The sequence below is a fragment of the Aspergillus pseudotamarii genome (genome assembly GCF_009193445.1).
Source record: "Aspergillus pseudotamarii strain CBS 117625 unplaced genomic scaffold BDV38scaffold_39, whole genome shotgun sequence".
NCBI classification, from domain to species: Eukaryota; Fungi; Ascomycota; class Eurotiomycetes; order Eurotiales; family Aspergillaceae; genus Aspergillus; species Aspergillus pseudotamarii.
Genome location: NW_022475053.1, coordinates 54,692 through 70,316, shown reverse-complemented (window position 1 = coordinate 70,316; position 15,625 = coordinate 54,692). Strand labels below are relative to the sequence as shown.

At 46.5% G+C, this 15,625-nt stretch overlaps 5 protein-coding genes across 5 annotated transcripts; 4 read left to right on the top strand and 1 right to left on the bottom strand.

The window, feature by feature from the left end:
- Window positions 1-17: 17 nt before the first annotated feature.
- BDV38DRAFT_294257 (endo-1,4-beta-xylanase) lies at window positions 18-1,223 on the top strand (the record flags this gene model as incomplete). Its single annotated transcript, XM_032062459.1, has 1 exon — window positions 18-1,223. The coding sequence occupies exon 1, from the start codon at window positions 211-213 to the stop codon at window positions 1,219-1,221; it is 1,011 nt and encodes a 336-aa protein (XP_031911882.1). The 5' UTR covers window positions 18-210.
- Window positions 1,224-2,365: 1,142 nt separating this feature from the next.
- BDV38DRAFT_294253 (putative plasma membrane antiporter) lies at window positions 2,366-5,129 on the top strand (the record flags this gene model as incomplete). Its single annotated transcript, XM_032062458.1, has 10 exons — window positions 2,366-2,420; window positions 2,479-2,547; window positions 2,601-2,707; window positions 2,756-2,929; window positions 3,002-3,296; window positions 3,351-3,414; window positions 3,463-3,511; window positions 3,558-3,924; window positions 3,992-4,093; window positions 4,145-5,129. 10 exons carry the CDS (start codon window positions 2,366-2,368, stop codon window positions 4,513-4,515), a joined length of 1,653 nt encoding a protein of 550 aa, XP_031911881.1. The 3' UTR covers window positions 4,516-5,129.
- A 1,037-nt stretch (window positions 5,130-6,166) lies between these two features.
- Window positions 6,167-7,408, bottom strand: BDV38DRAFT_122410 (DUF3431 domain-containing protein). The gene is made up of 4 exons (XM_032051136.1): window positions 7,140-7,408; window positions 6,982-7,090; window positions 6,360-6,926; window positions 6,167-6,306 (listed from the first exon to the last, which is right to left on the bottom strand). The coding sequence occupies exons 1-4, from the start codon at window positions 7,318-7,320 to the stop codon at window positions 6,252-6,254; spliced, it is 912 nt and encodes a 303-aa protein (XP_031911880.1). The 5' UTR covers window positions 7,321-7,408; the 3' UTR covers window positions 6,167-6,251.
- Window positions 7,409-9,946: 2,538 nt separating this feature from the next.
- On the top strand, window positions 9,947-12,265 carry acuF (phosphoenolpyruvate carboxykinase PCK1; the record flags this gene model as incomplete). The annotated part of the gene is made up of 4 exons (XM_032060285.1): window positions 9,947-10,128; window positions 10,260-10,335; window positions 10,394-10,594; window positions 10,922-12,265. 4 exons carry the CDS (start codon window positions 9,947-9,949, stop codon window positions 12,263-12,265), a joined length of 1,803 nt encoding a protein of 600 aa, XP_031911879.1.
- Window positions 12,266-14,194: 1,929 nt separating this feature from the next.
- Window positions 14,195-14,808, top strand: BDV38DRAFT_284498 (EF-hand domain-containing protein; the record flags this gene model as incomplete). The annotated part of the gene is made up of 5 exons (XM_032060284.1): window positions 14,195-14,278; window positions 14,392-14,445; window positions 14,501-14,516; window positions 14,573-14,698; window positions 14,765-14,808. The coding sequence occupies 5 exons, from the start codon at window positions 14,195-14,197 to the stop codon at window positions 14,806-14,808; spliced, it is 324 nt and encodes a 107-aa protein (XP_031911878.1).
- Between the last annotated feature and the right edge of the window lie 817 nt (window positions 14,809-15,625).

Here is a 15,625-nt window from a genome sequence, read left to right as displayed (position 1 = left end):
TACGAAGACTACAAACAGCGGGATCTATATCCCCCCTAAAGTACGAGACTAGAGGCATGGGTTGTCCACGGAGGTGATGACACCACCCCGGACTCTACTTCAGGATCTTCTCGCCACGGACTATTAAAACCCCAACGATGTCGAGATGGCAGTCCCAAATCACTCACCATTGAGTTCTAAGAGACAGAGAACAGTTCGTCAGGCAGAACCATGAAGGTCGCAACACTCATCATCGCGCTTCTCGCCGCTGCTGAAGCAGTCCAGATCCCCAGGACCGGAACCACCTCGCTGAAGCAGGAAGCGGCTAAGAAAGACATTATCATCGGGTCTGGGGCCATCAATCCGACCTACCTCAATGATCCTCATTTCGCGGCTGTCCTCGCCCTGCAGTTCAACAGCCTCTCTCCCGAAAATGAAGGGAAGTGGTCTTTTTTTAACCCGACCGAAGGGTACTATAACTGGACCTCGCTCGACCGCCTTGTCAACTTCGCGGAAGACTACAATATGGTGGTTAAAGGACACGGGCTTATCTCGAGCTGCTGTAACCCTGACTATATTCTCAATATCACTGATCCCACAGCCCTCCGTGCGGCAATGACGGCTCACTTTGAGGCGTTTATGCACCGGTACAACGACAAGCGTGTGGATCGGTGGGACGTCGTTACTGAAGCTCTCAAGACGAACGGCAGCGGCCTGAACACTAATATCTTCTACAATGTACTCGGTTCCGGCTATATTGCAGATGCCTTCCGCATCGCCCGTGCAGCAGGCCCGGACGCTAAGTTGTTTATTAATGAGAATCTTGTTGAGTCACTCCCCAGCAAGCGTCAGGAGCTCTACGACCTAGTCTCTGGACTTGTGGCGGACGGTGTGCCGATTGACGGAGTCGCCCTACAAATGCATATCACCGAAGTTGCCCCGATACCAGGTGTGATTACGGATATGGTCAACTCCTACAAAGCACTTGGTTTAGAAGTGACCATCGCTGAATTGGATGTCCACACACTTAACGCCACACTCCAAACCGATATTTACGGTGCTGTCATCGAAGAGGCTCTACATGCAGGAATTACCGATATTAGCTTCTGGGGCTTCACGGATAAGCACGCCTATACCTGGATACCGGGCGCGAAGCCATTGATGTTCACCGAGTGCTACAAGCCCAAGGGTGCGTTCTATGCTGTTCATAATGCCCTGGCGAACTTCGTCAACGCGCACTAGGGAGCTGAGCACTATCGAGCCCATTAGAGATTGTGCTTCACACAAGCGCGGTTGCAGCCTCGAGAATTCGACTACGCTTGCGCAAAAGGGAAAGCAACTTCGACATACAATGTGCCGCACAGCTGTTGCGCTCACTACTTGTGCATGCTCACTCAACGACACCGTTCGCAACCTTACAAGCAAAGCTTTCTACAACTTTTATGGGGAAATAAATCGCTATGGATGACAGCGCTAGGACTTGTGCAGTTCAATCAACAAGAGATAGCTCACGACATTACTCATCGATATGTTGTTTCTCCTCTTGCTCCGACCGTTTCTACCTGGTTATCAAGGTATCCACGGCTGAGTCAGCGTCAAGTAGCCCTCAGTGTTAGACTTCATATTCTGTATACCTAAGAATGCCCATCGCAACATCAGAGCTAAAGTAATGTAAGATCCATTCTATATTCAATCTCATCTTATCATCGCTCGAATATCCAGACAAAGAGTAATATCTTTCAGTTATATGCGACATCTATCGTTTTGTTGTGTTGCAATGTGATACATCCAAGGGGGCTGGGTGGCTATCACCAATTTTGCCTCGGCCTATTACAGAAATATTGAAACATGTCTGGTATGGCGCTATCGGCGTCACACTATTGGACGATCCCCTGACTCTAGATGGCTACCTCATTATCCCTGTTGCCGATCAGAAGTCAGATCGCGTCGATCACCGTCAATATGTCTAGCCAAGCTTTCTCGCGCCGCAATGCCCCCTGCAAGGGTGTGCGTAAATGGTCCACTCGGCTACGCAAGCCCCTGAGTTGTATGTTTCGAGACAAGTGCAGAAGGATGGATAGCGACTAGAACAGATAATGTGATTCGCGCTGGTGATTGTTGATCATTATTGCTCTAACTCTACATCATAACCCGGAGATATGATGATACGTTGGAAGCGCCTGTACAAAATAATTGGTTTTTCCTTCCTCGCAACATGAAAGCCTGTCGTGATCAATCTACGCGCTTAGTGGCATTCACTACCACGCTTCCAGCAGCCTAGGGAATTCCAGGGGTATCTTGCGCTCAACTTAAGAGCCTTAAGAGGTACTCCTTGGCTGCAACTGTCAATTTACACAACTCATACTGTTGCTCGGAACGGTGCAGAATGTTACACCCAATTCTTGATATTAGCAATTTTAATATTGTTCTTACTGTTTTAAGTATGTCCAAATCGCTCTGAGAGGTGGCTTGGTAATAAACAGCTCATAATCTACCAAGGCCTCTATATCCTTCTTTTCGGCTATATATCTCTACAATTCAAGCAAAGATGGTACTTGGGTGAAGCCCGTACGTACTGTAGCATTGCTACTGTAGTATCGATAATAGCTAACCTTACACAGTCCCCGCATTTCTTGTTGGCATCTCTTTTGGACCTTTCGGCACCAAGTTTCTAAATATTTCACAATGGGGAGGAGAGGAAGCTGAAGAGCGCAGTGAAATCACATATGTAAAGTCTACTACGCAGCGCTATGAAGGATATATCTGATGGAAACAGGCCTTGACGCGCTTGGTTATCGGGATCCAATTAGTTAAAGTCGGATACCAATTGCCAAAGCGATATATCAAGCAGCGCTTCATCGAACTTACCATCTGTTTACTTCCCCTCATGGGGATAGGGTGGGTTATATCATCTTCATGCATCATGCTCATGGTTCCTAACATCTCATTTGTATGTGCTGTCCCTGTTAATGAATTTTCTACGTCAAAAACTTCAGTACTGATACACAATGCTCTGGTACAGCTCGCCGCGCTGATCATCGGCTCATGCGTAATATGCACTGATCCTGTTCTATCGCAAGCAATTGCCAAAGGTTCATTTGCCGACAAGTACGTCCGTCGGCATCTCCGTGAATTCATTTCTTCCGAGGCTGGTGCAAATGATGGGTTCGGGTTTACCTTTCTCTTACTAGCCGTCTCGCTCTTACGGTACGCTGAGACTCCTGTAAATACCGAAAGTTTAAAGGAATTTGATCTAGTTCGAGGAATCCCAGACGTGCTCGGCGCCTCTGATGTCGGTCGCTTTGGCGGAGGTGTTGGCAAGGCATTGAAGCACTGGTTTGTGGAAGGCGTCTTATACATGATCATCTTAGGAGCTACATATGGTGCTCTGATAGGGTTTGTGTCTCGCAAACTATTGATCATAGCCCTGAAGAGGTATGTGAGCGTCTATTGTTTTAAAGAATTTTTGCCAACTTTCACTAGGAGATGGATCGAGAACGAGAGCCTCTCTCTTGTACCGATGGCTATTGGCGTGAGTTCTACATATCTAGCCGTTAACCATGCCTAACTTTTGAAAGATGCTAGTCGTCGGCACTTGCGGTTGCGTTGGCTCAGACGAGACCCTTGCATGCTTCATCGCCGGGAGTTTCTTGAATTGGGATGGCATGTACAACTCCGAGATGCAAGCTCGTCATGACACTTTTAATCTTACGCTCGAAACCCTCTTGAATTTCGGCACCTTCATGTACCTCGGGGCCGTCATGCCGTGGGAACAATTTCATATGCCCCACGACACTGGAATCACACTTCCGCGACTATTTGGCTTGGGATTTTTGATTCTAGTCCTGCGTCGGATCCCAGCAATCCTACTCGGATACCGGTTCCTACCTGCTGTCTGTAATGACTGGACTGAAGCTTTGTTCATGGGTTACTTTGGCCCGATCGGTTAGTATATCCCTACTTTTGCCTCCAATGCAGATCTCAGACATTAACTCCTTTCTTTAATAACCAGGTATTGGCGCAATCTCATACGTAGAATACGCCCGTCGACTTTTCCCCGAACCCGGCGAAAGCGACAGTGAGATCAATAACTTAACCGCAACCATGACACCCGGTGAGTCAGTCCGAACTCTGAGGGAGTAAACAACTGCTAATCAAAAAGAAGTCGTATACTGGCTCGTTCTCTTCTCTATCCTCGTTCACGGCTTATCCGTCCCTATCCTTAACGCATTTTACAAACTCTGCAACGTGCCATACATATGTGACCACCCCGTTGAAGTCCTCCTTCTCTCGAATAGCGAGCCGCTCCCCAACAACAGCACGGCGAATCGCGCACGACACTCAGTGATGGTCAACAACCGCTTCTCACGACCCCCAGAAAGCGACGACGGGACAGACGACTGCCAACCAGAAGACGACACAGCAGTGATCCTCAGAAGAAGTGAAGACGGCGCCAGCACAGACGATGACCGACCGGAGTCACGGAACACAATACAGATGATAGACCGAGCAGTTGACACAAGAGATATAGTATAGAAAGACATAGAATAAGCATAGCACAGCACAATCTACTCACCCAAAAAAAATAATGAACTACGCACAATAATTCAAAACCATACCTCGAAACTAAACCAGTAATATTATTCACTCATCAACACATTCATAGATCATCATCAATCATCCAAATATGCCCTAACCCATCTCAGCAAAAACCAAACTCCACCAACAACATTCCACCATCATAAACTCCACCCAAAAACAACCGCTTAAACAGGGCAAGTCTAAACACGCATCACCAACGTTAGCATCTACCTCAAACCCCACCCCAAGAACAAGGAAACAGCCATACCTTTCCACAAGCGGTGCAAGTCTTGTTCTCACCAGGAATGGGAGCGTTGCAGGAAGGGCAAGTAGAGTGAGCCATTTTGATTATAGATCGATGAAAATCGAGAAGACAGGAACTACAACACAGATGTAAACATTAGCGTCACTCTCTTCCCCCAAGCAAAAAGCCGTTAATTAACATCATGCAGAAGTAATGGTTAATCTTACCGAGCTAGGTTGTTGTTGCTGGGGACCTTGTGCAAAAAAATAAAAAGAATCAGGTAATGAGGAGTAGAGTGAAGAAAGTGAGAAAAGCGAGTGAGTAATGGGAAATAGGCGAGTGGTGATTTGAGACTGAATTACCCCGCCATGGGTTGGGTTGTGCTTTTTCTCTGCCCCGCTTTTGGGTGGTGTGAACCTATCACGAGGTTGAACAACGCATAACCTAGGTTGTTATTCGCTAGGATTAGGTGCGGTCATTTGGAGGCTATCTACATAGGACTTGGTAGGTTGGTTTGAATCTATGGGTGACTTTTGTTATACGTTATTTTGGATGTTTTGTGGTGGTTTGGCTATATGTAGTTGAGTTGCAGTGATAAGATATATAGTTTTGTGGTGGGAGTTGAGGGGCTCTTTAGCTTATCACTTCATTAAACAGAGGATTTTTATATTTCTAAACTAAATAAATAAAGACACGATTAATAGTGTACTATCCTATACTAACAAGCATATAATCTGCTATATAATTTTTTCTGCACGGTCAAAAATATAATCTTCAGGTAAAGCCAAGGTTCAACCATATACATACTTCAGGAAGTAAACAGATTACTTATCCAGGAAATCCACTTAACCCACCAAGGCACCTCAATCTAAACCGAACACATAAAAAGCACAACAATAAATAGAACAGCCCCTCTTAAGCCACGGACTACTTAGTACTCGGAATTAATAGACCTATCTATGTGATCGGTTACATTCGCCACCAGGCGCCTGTCAAACTTCCGATCCGGAAATATCTTTTGTATCTTGAGTGCTCTATCGGGAGGATTAGGGTCGAACGCGGATAATGAACCCGATCCCTGTTTTCGGATCGGGATTGATCCTTCGGGATGCGTGTATCGTAACATTCCTGTGGGTGAAATACAGGGGTACTGAGGGGTGATCGTATTGGGCAGTAATATGATAATAGCTCTCCTTTTTGCGTTTGATAATGATGGATGACAATATGCTTTTGTATTGGATTCGATTGGTGCATTGAATCATGCATGTGATAATGCATTGAGTACAGGATCGAAGATCCATGTCTTAAATGGATCAGAGGGGCATAGAACCGGTCATTAGTGGATCATGCAAGATGCGTGATTTAGGACGCTGGCAAGTGAGGCATTCTTCATAGAAACGTATTTGGACGTATATCATAATGATCAAGGACGAAAGAATATATATCATTACTCATTACACAGACCGTAAAGTTCACAATAGCACTGCTGGGTATCTGGGCATCTAGATTTCGAGTCAGCTCATTGCGAATAATACCAAGCACGGGCGATGCTCACGAAACTGGGTCTTCTAAGAAGACCATATGCCAGAGCATTTCGAACACAGACCCAACTGTAAAGTTATCCAGACTCGTAGAGAAAGCCCAATCCCGCATGTGCACATAGTCCTCTCGTCGTCGCTGGCGTATCCGTTCTCTAGTGAGGCCGAACTGACCACAGCACACTCCACCAATCTCCTTTGGTACGGTTTCAATTGATGTGTTGAAGATTTCAGTGTAGATAGTGGTGAAATTACGGTATACAATGCTTGGGCTTGAAAGGAGCTCGGGGTCGAAAGGACGGACTGCGGTTGGACAGCCCGGACGATGCTGGCAACGAAGGTTCACATACCCTCTCTGCTTTACCGCCTCGAGGCGCAGCATAGATAGAACGTTAGACGAATTTGTGTCGCCAATGTCATTATGCCATTGTGTAGCTGATGCGTGCATGAAAACTGTGATATCAGTCAAGGTATCGTAATTGTCAATAATGTGCGTTAAATACGCCATGCCCTCGCGCCCTTTATTCTCCGGAACCGGAAAATATCCAGGCTCATTATCAGCAGTGTAGATATATGGTAACCATCTGTTTCAAAGATTATCAGTTCAGGTTCCGGCAATAGGAAATAGTTAATGCTAACTGAGGCTGAAGATCGTTCACCCAGGATACATTTTCTTCTCGTACTTTAGCCAAAACCAGTGCTTTGGATATTGTCAATGGTAGTGGGTCATAAGGACCATGAATCTTCTCTAATCAGCGTTAGTGACGTTATACATGCTTGATAGCAGTAGATCGCACCTCGCACTGTTACAGGGTCTTCCCCATTCAGCTTTGACGCAAGGGTTAGAAACACTACACCCAGCAGTATTACGTAGAGCACAAGAAAATGCCATATGTACCGGCGCCAAATCTGCATACGAGGACTTATTGATTGCCCCAAAGCATCCAAGAGCGTGCCCATTGTTCCGCCGCGGGTCATGGATGTCCGTGAGAAAAAGATCAACCGCTAGTGCCTTGAGCGGAGTTCAGATCAAGATACTGTGGGGCTAACGGTTAGGAACAGGAGTTCTCCAGAAAGCACTCCGTAAAGAACATAGTAAATGTCGTTTAATCTATGATGGTTGAGTATCAATGATTACGCTCTTTCCCTCTGAATTAGAAACCGAATAAAACTGTAGATATCATGAGTATTGATTTTTGGAGGAGGACACCTAATATGACCAATGATAGCCCTTCGATATTTTTAGACAGGGGTCTCCCTTGGCATTCAAAAGAAAATCTCCGCATCCACGTGATGCCAGAGTGAATCATTCTGCCTCAGGCACCGTCGTCAGGGACCGTTACAGTTCGGCACCAATAGGGGATGTTTCATAGGTACTACATCCAGTTGTTGACTTCAGGACTGATCACACCGCCCATTACCATCTTTACCCAACTGATTCTGGCCAAGTCTAACGAATGTACACGAGTAGGGCTGCGTGACATGTAGAATTCAACGGCAGCCATCTATGTTCACTCATCAGTGAGATAGGTACCCTCATTGGTGGTAAGCCTGCGATTATTATCACATTCCACCCTATCGCAGGGATGAATGTTTACGAAGTCAGTGACAGCATGCACCTGTTTACTTTTTACTTGTGGTTGTTCAGACTCTGTCCAGACCACTCCTGAATCGACTACTATGAGGCATTTTCCACTTTTTTAGTAATTACCCCTAGAACTATGTAAGAGGTGTCGATTTTTGTGTCTTCACGGCGGACTCCTTCCTAAATCTTCCGTATTAGGAACCCTCCGTACCCACTTCCCGACCCAACTGCAGAGCCTGGGCCGAAATGTGATAGAGCCTTGTTTTTGGAATAGTTGATGTTCCTAACTTACCCGATTTGTGGATCTCCACAATATGAAGCCTGGTAGTTCTAGCCATGGCTTTTTTACATGAATTGAAAGAATCAATATCCGTCAAATCTGAACATTGATCTGGTCGTGTGCAATGTTGCCTGGGTTCGTTGTAGCCGAGAATGTTGTCCATTTCCAGGGGAGGATTAGCGCCCGGAAGAGATCCGTTGTGGCCCAGGCGTTTCGGATGCGGGGTATAGACGAAGGTAAGATAACAAAAGAAACCTAGTGGTAGGGAGGCGGTAGTGTACTATCGATTACCGGCATGTGTCCTTAGTAGGTCTACACCGTCATTGGGCCGAGTCAGTCGACACTGGTAAATTCTTGGCCGAAAAGCGCTTATCACTTGACGTCGCGTGGGAAATGACCAGGGGCGCCTGACCAGTACGTAGTGTCTCGGAAAGTTTTGGGGGGAACTCGGAAGTTCCTGGGCGATCAGGTTTTCATGTGCTTTTTTCGTGGATAATATCAACTATTATGCAGAGCCTCTTCCAGGAACTCATCCCTGGAATATGGGTCCAGGATAGAATTTGAATCATGCAAAATTCATACTGGATAATATTTTTTTTTGAAAAGGGGTAATATTGCCATGCTAGGAGCAGGTATTTTGCTATGGTATTCAAAACAAATTTCACCTACAATGACTGCCTACCCTCTTCTCCTTCTGAGCGAAAACCGCGGCAATATCTTCTGCCCACATTGTGACGTTGGATTGAAAATCAGACAGAGGAGCGACCTCTGATTGGTTGGTGACGGTTAGCCTCGGGAGACGAATGACTAACAGCATGCCTAAAGGAGGAAAGCGTCATTAAAAATGATGAACGGGAACCCGAGACTTCAGCCGGGATTTCGTCATGAGCACGTCTCATTTGTTTAGGATGAAGTGATTATTGGCTTCTATTGATTCTTACCCTGAAGAGGGGCTAAAGATAGGCACTCTTTCGGGGGCGATACTGCGCCACTGGGCATTTCGACATTGTCGTTACACTTCTAGAGCGTTTGCTTGCACCCATGTGGTCTCGAGCTCCCCCGGTCCGGCAGCAAAAGGTCTAGCCGAAAATGTCCTCCCCGCAATTTGGGTCTTGGCCGCTTGACCCAAACAAAGTAGAACAAAAAGAGTAGACTGAGATCATTCAACGTCACCACTTCACTGACTTTTCCCTCTGCCCGCATAAACCCTGAGGACTGATTGATCAATTTCTATGTAGTGAAAGTAAATACTGACCGAACATACTTTGAGGATTGTGTAATGGCAAATGAATGTAAGAACATAAATAATTAGTGGTCGAGCTGTCGTTTGCAGCGGTACTTTCAGCCTGTCCTAAGCATAGTTTGCATTCCTGCGCCTGGGCACCCACACCCACGCACTAAAATTCATTACACCTGCAGCTCGCTCCTGCATGAGACATTTCTTGACTGGATACCATCCGCGCGTTATCATCAGCTAGAGACACCCCTTTACTTTCATTCCGAAAATCGCATTTTCTTGCTTTTAGTTGGTGCACCCGACCCGTCTTCCCGGAACCACTTCGTGCCTATATCTGGGGTTCGGAACAAGTCGGAGAACCCACAAGAGGCATTTTACACTCTCCACGGTTACCAACGCTGCCTCAGCCCGGTCCTCAGCCCCGACATCTCCCGTCAAACTGTGGAGAAGCATATCGGAGTTGAAGACTGAAACGCTTTCTGGACTTACTTTTGCTGTGATTATGGCTCCTGCTGAAAACATTAATATACCCCGTGCTTCCCCAGTAGAACCAGGTCCTCTCTACACAGATTTCTTCCAACAACAAGTCGCAAAGCAGCGCAATAATAACTATCACTCAACATCATTAAAAACCATGGTTGCCACATCTGTGAATCGCACTGCTCTGCACCCTGGTGGTGTCCAGTACGTCTCCCTCTTTCCTTAGTTCACTGTCCTGTATCCTGGCCAGGTCGGACTGGCCTACCTCAGGCCTCTGACCTCCCATCAACAACTCTTGCCTAGTACGGGAGTCATGGCTAACATCTATCAACTAGGCCTGGCAAGGGTCACACCGAGCTGGAGGAAGAGCTTCACGAGCACGCCCACATTGATTATGAGCGTGTCGCTATTGTATGATGCCGCCCTACTTGATGTATACATCCAAGTAGCTGTCGCTAACGTTCAATAGATCGCTAACCCTGCCGTCGCTGCTCTCTACGAAGATGCTCTTGTATACGAGACTGGTACTGCCATCACATCGTCAGGTGCCCTGACTGCCTACTCCGGCGCCAAAACTGGTCGTTCCCCTTCAGATAAGCGTATTGTGAAGGAGGAATCTTCTGAGCAGGATATTTGGTGGGGACCCGTGAACAAGCCTATGACTCCCGATGTAAGTTTTACTCCAATCTTTATGCGCGCGTATATCGCGCATTTTACCCCTTGCTTTGTCCTAGTGCAGATCGCTGGTGTTTTGCGTGGCCGAGAGGCCAAGCTTTTCTTGGGATGTGGAGATAGGAATGCTGCGAGACAAACTAAAATACCTCAATAATATTATGAGGCATTTTTATGCATGTCGTGTGGTAGTCTAATACTCCGGCCCTTGCTTGTGTCACTGTTGCGCGCTTTTATGCGCTGGCTACATGCATCTGCCTCAAAACGCCGTGTCACAATATATGACGTCATCCGTATAGGGCTGATTAGCTAATCCGTCTGACAGGTCTGGCGTATCAACCGTGAGCGTGCTGTCGACTACCTTAACACTCGCAACCGTATCTATGTCATTGATGGTTTCGCCGGCTGGGATGAGAGATACCGCATCAGTGTCCGTGTTGTCTGTGCTCGTGCCTACCATGCCCTCTTCATGAGGAACATGCTTATCCGCCCTTCCCAAGAGGAGCTCAAGCACTTCCACCCCGACTATGTCATCTACAACGCCGGCTCTTTCCCTGCCAACCGTTTCACTGAGGGTATGACCTCTGCTACCTCTGTCGCCATCAACTTCGCGGAGAAGGAGATGGTTATCCTGGGTACCGAGTATGCTGGAGAGATGAAGAAGGGTGTTTTCACCGTCCTGTTCTACGAGATGCCCGTCAAGCACAATGTCCTAACCCTCCACTCTTCTGCCAACGAGGGCAAGAATGGTGATGTTACCGTTTTCTTCGGTCTTTCTGGAACTGGCAAGACTACTCTTTCTGCCGACCCTAACCGTGCCCTGATTGGCGACGACGAGCACTGCTGGACCGACCGTGGTGTCTTCAACATTGAGGGTGGTTGCTACGCCAAGTGCATTGGTCTCTCTGCCGAGAAGGAGCCCGATATTTTCAACGCCATCCGCTTCGGATCCGTCCTTGAGAACGTTGTTTTCGACCCCATCAGCCGTGTTGTCAACTACGATGACTCGACTTTGACTGAGAACACCCGCTGTGCTTACCCCATTGAGTACATCGATAACGCCAAGATTCCTTGCATCTCTGACAAGCACCCTACAAACATTATCCTCCTTACTTGTGACGCTCGCGGTGTCCTGCCTCCGATCTCGAAGCTCACCACCGAGCAGACTATGTTCCACTTCATCTCTGGTTACACCTCCAAGATGGCCGGTACTGAGGACGGTGTGACTGAGCCCCAGGCCACTTTCTCCTCTTGCTTCGCCCAGCCTTTCTTGGCTCTCCACCCCATGCGCTACGCTACTATGCTGGCTGAGAAGATCTCGCAGCACAAGGCCAATGCTTGGTTGCTCAACACCGGCTGGGTTGGCGCTGGCGCCACTACTGGCGGTAAGCGTTGCCCTCTCAAGTACACCCGTGCAATCTTGGACGCCATCCACAGCGGTGAGCTGGCCAATGCCGAGTATGAGGTCTACGATGTTTTCAACCTCCACGTGCCCAAGAGCTGCCCCAATGTTCCCTCTGAGCTTCTGAACCCCAAGAACAGCTGGACTGCATCCACCAGCTTCAAGGATGAGGTTAACAAGCTCGCCAAGCTGTTCAACGAGAACTTCACCAAGTACGCCGACCAGGCAACCAAGGAGGTCATCGAGGCTGGTCCAGTGCTGGCATAAAATGTTTGCGACTTTTGTTTGATTTCCTTTGTCAACTGATTCCCTTTTGCTTTTCTATATTGCATGGCGTGTCGCGTTCTATTCTTTGGGTCATTTCAAAAAGCTTGACAAGACAAGCTGGGTCATACCATTTCGCATTCTGTTCGGTTATACTTTTTCCTTTATGATTGAATATGGGTTTGGCTATCCAGACTGGTCCATAGTACCTGTGAAATAAAACGGAATGAAATTATATTCTAGACTTAAACATATGCATGCCCACCTTTTCTCGTAGGGCTTTTTCATCCTCATTCCTCTTTACCGCCTCTAAGAAGAGAAAGTATATCAACAGCCTAACAACTCTCAAGTGGTTTTCCAAAAATTAAAAAGAAAATAAATAAAATACGAAAGATTTACTCAGATCTGAGCTAACTGACCCCACCAGCTCAGGAACCAATCCGGCTCATCAGTTCTATCTTAGTGGATCCTTCACCAATTCTCTTTTAATTTTTTTTCTCCACCTCTCCATGCGTTTCTACTCCGTAATCAGCTATCCGTAAGAAGAAACGTACAGAGCACTTGTAGCTGGAATGATCTGTAATCGTCCGAACATCGCATGTCATCGTGCACACCAGCAAGCACTTTAGGCGAGTACATCATAGTCTATAAATTTCAACACGCATTTCTCGATGCAGAAGGCACTGCATTCTGCATGTTAAAGCATTCATATCATTGATGTAGTTCCGTCGCCAGAGCCATGTAGTAATACCTGTGATATCACTCACTATGTGGAGCAACCAAGCGAGGAATACAAGTAGTGGTATGATTTAAGAAGTTGATATCTCGCGCATGTGCAAGAGCAGAGCATCACCTGCTTGCCTCCATATCCAAATGAGCGGAGAAAATCAAGTTCGAAGCATACTGTGAAACTTCATTTCAATGTTGTGTAGAAACAGATTAGTAAAAGCTTCTATTGGCGAGTCACTTAGCTGCAGATAATAGCAAGTTATTGCATTGCGCGTATTCCCACCTAGTTTACACCGTCAAGTTGAAGTGAACCAACACACACACACACACACACACACACACACACACACACACACACAAAATAGTATACCTTGCCAGTGCTCTTACGGCAAAGATTATCGGGCAGAGTTAGCATGTGCGGTGCCCAGTTATGCTAGTGCAAATGCTTGATGTGTTGCTAGATTGGCCCATTGAAGCACTTACGTTTTGTTGGTTATATCTCAAGATAAATAAGAAGAGTTCACCTTGGCTACCTTTGGTCAGATTGAGTGGTTGGTATAGTAGCGCTTATCAACAATCTGCCCTTGTAATCACTTCGAATATTCCCCTAGCTTCTTTGGATGAATGGCTGACGTGGCTATGGTAGCATTGGGCAACGTGAAGAACCATACAAAGTTTTGTGTACCCCCACCTTCTATCTTCCCTATTGAAGTAGGAGATCGGACTAGGCGTGGAAACAATATCCGAGTGACGTTGATTGATTGCTGCGTAAAATTGGCGAGATCTGATCAATGTCTGTGGCTGCATATTTAGGCCTGGGCAGATGCATGAATGACTGCCCGGTTCTTGCGTGGCGTGCTATGATTTGTAGCTGGCTGCACTTGGGAGTGTTTCTGTGGGGCCCGTTTCGGAACATCCTTGTGCTAAGGAGTAGATATTGGGATCACTTTCGACATTCTCTTGGGCTCTGATAATGGCAACTTTGTGCCACCACTCTTATAGCCACTTGAGACTCACATCGCATGCCACATTGCATTTCAACATAGGACCAAATCTCCTTCTACCCAAATGGTGGGGCAATGATGTTATTCTGAACCACCTGCATGAATTCTTTGATTGACCGCTACTTTTGTTGATTTAAACATCTGCTACTGTATGCATGTACCCCTCACTACAGCTGAGCTGAGCACAGCCATCCCCACTATGGCAAACTGGAGCGTGAAACCCCCAACTATCGAAACCTGGCTATTTAACCTGCCTCGTCTCGCAAAGTCAACCCAGATCCTAGTGCAAACTCCCAATTCTACAAGTGAAACAAGAACCTTTGAGCAAACTACAAAATGGTGAGTTGCTCGGCTCTCCATAATTTCTGCCTTGTACTAACATCACCGATACGATAGCCTATCTACTCCCGTGAAGAGATAGAGAAGTGGAAGGAGGAATTCCATAAGATTGTGAGTGCATGCGGTCGATCTGTATAAACTCTGCTAATTTCAACTAATATGATAGAACACCAACTATGATAGTAAGTTCGTTCCTCAGTACTGCTGCTTCCAATATCTCACGCATTATACCAACTAGGCCATATCGATCCCTGGGAGTACCTTAGATATGCAAAAGAGAAGGGCTTGAAGATAACCGACGAAGAGGCCGTAGACTGGGTCAGAAAGCTGGACGTTGACGGCAACGGTCAAGTTGAATTCGGCGGTATGTTACCTCCGCTTGCAGGCCCATCCAGCATTAAAGCTCGCTCGTACTTACTAAATCGAACAGAGTTTCTCACAGCGTTTGGTACAAGGCTCGACGCGCAAAAGTAAGGAACTGGACATGGTATCGGATCCCTTTCGTGATAATAGGGTTTCAGATAAACCTGTTCAATATCAAGAGACGAGTGGTCGATCTACATAACAGCCTCAGCGTACTTACACTATCCTCGAATGATTTAGTTGCAATACCAAGTCTGCACATAATAATATCAGCCAAAACGTGACCAGCCATCAAGTGTCCACTAATACCAATCGTCTAAGCCAAAATAGTGCCCTGCGGTGCCTGGCTATCATATATGTAGTTACATTTGGTCAATCTAATGGTGGCCCTCGCGCTCATGATTATCTGGCTTGTCGTTATAGATAGCAGTTGATCGTAATTGAGGGGATATGGGGTTGTTACTTTTATGTATCGGTCAACTGATTATTGATGAAAGAATTCTGATTGATTCAATTGCATGCATTTAGTACTGGAAACCTAGGCCTTTCGTTCGAGCAGAAACAGGTCAAGGTTAACGTTGTTGGAGGTTGTTGCCCAGGTCAAAGACCCTTTACATATTGCATACCAAAAATCAGTGCTTGGAATGATTCAGTGAAGCGTCCTTGCAATGCACATTAGTTGGCCGAGGCAAGTATCCCCCGGATCGTAGCATTATAAAACTCGAAGGCGATGATGATATTTGTTAGTAGGATATCCTTCAACCGAAGATCCTCGAAGGTTGATAGGTGATTCAGATACAGGGCCATACTAACACAATTTGTAGTTAACAGGCCAGAGCGTATATTTTACACAAGGGAATTGAGATATAGTAAACACAAATCCCAATCGTCCGCATGTTTTCCACGGTGGTCAATTTGCCTGATCGAG

Bases quoted from the DNA above. Each gene is read 5' to 3' on its own strand.
- BDV38DRAFT_122410 (XM_032051136.1), bottom strand. From the start codon at position 7,320: ATGACCCGCGGCGGAACAATGGGCACGCTCTTGGATGCTTTGGGGCAA. The intron at 6,927-6,981 runs GTTAGCATTAAC...TCTTTGAAACAG, and splicing joins GTGAACGATCTTCAGCCTCA to ATGGTTACCATATATCTACA. The intron at 6,307-6,359 runs GTGAGCATCGCC...CTCGAAATCTAG, and splicing joins TTCTTAGAAGACCCAGTTTC to ATGCCCAGATACCCAGCAGT.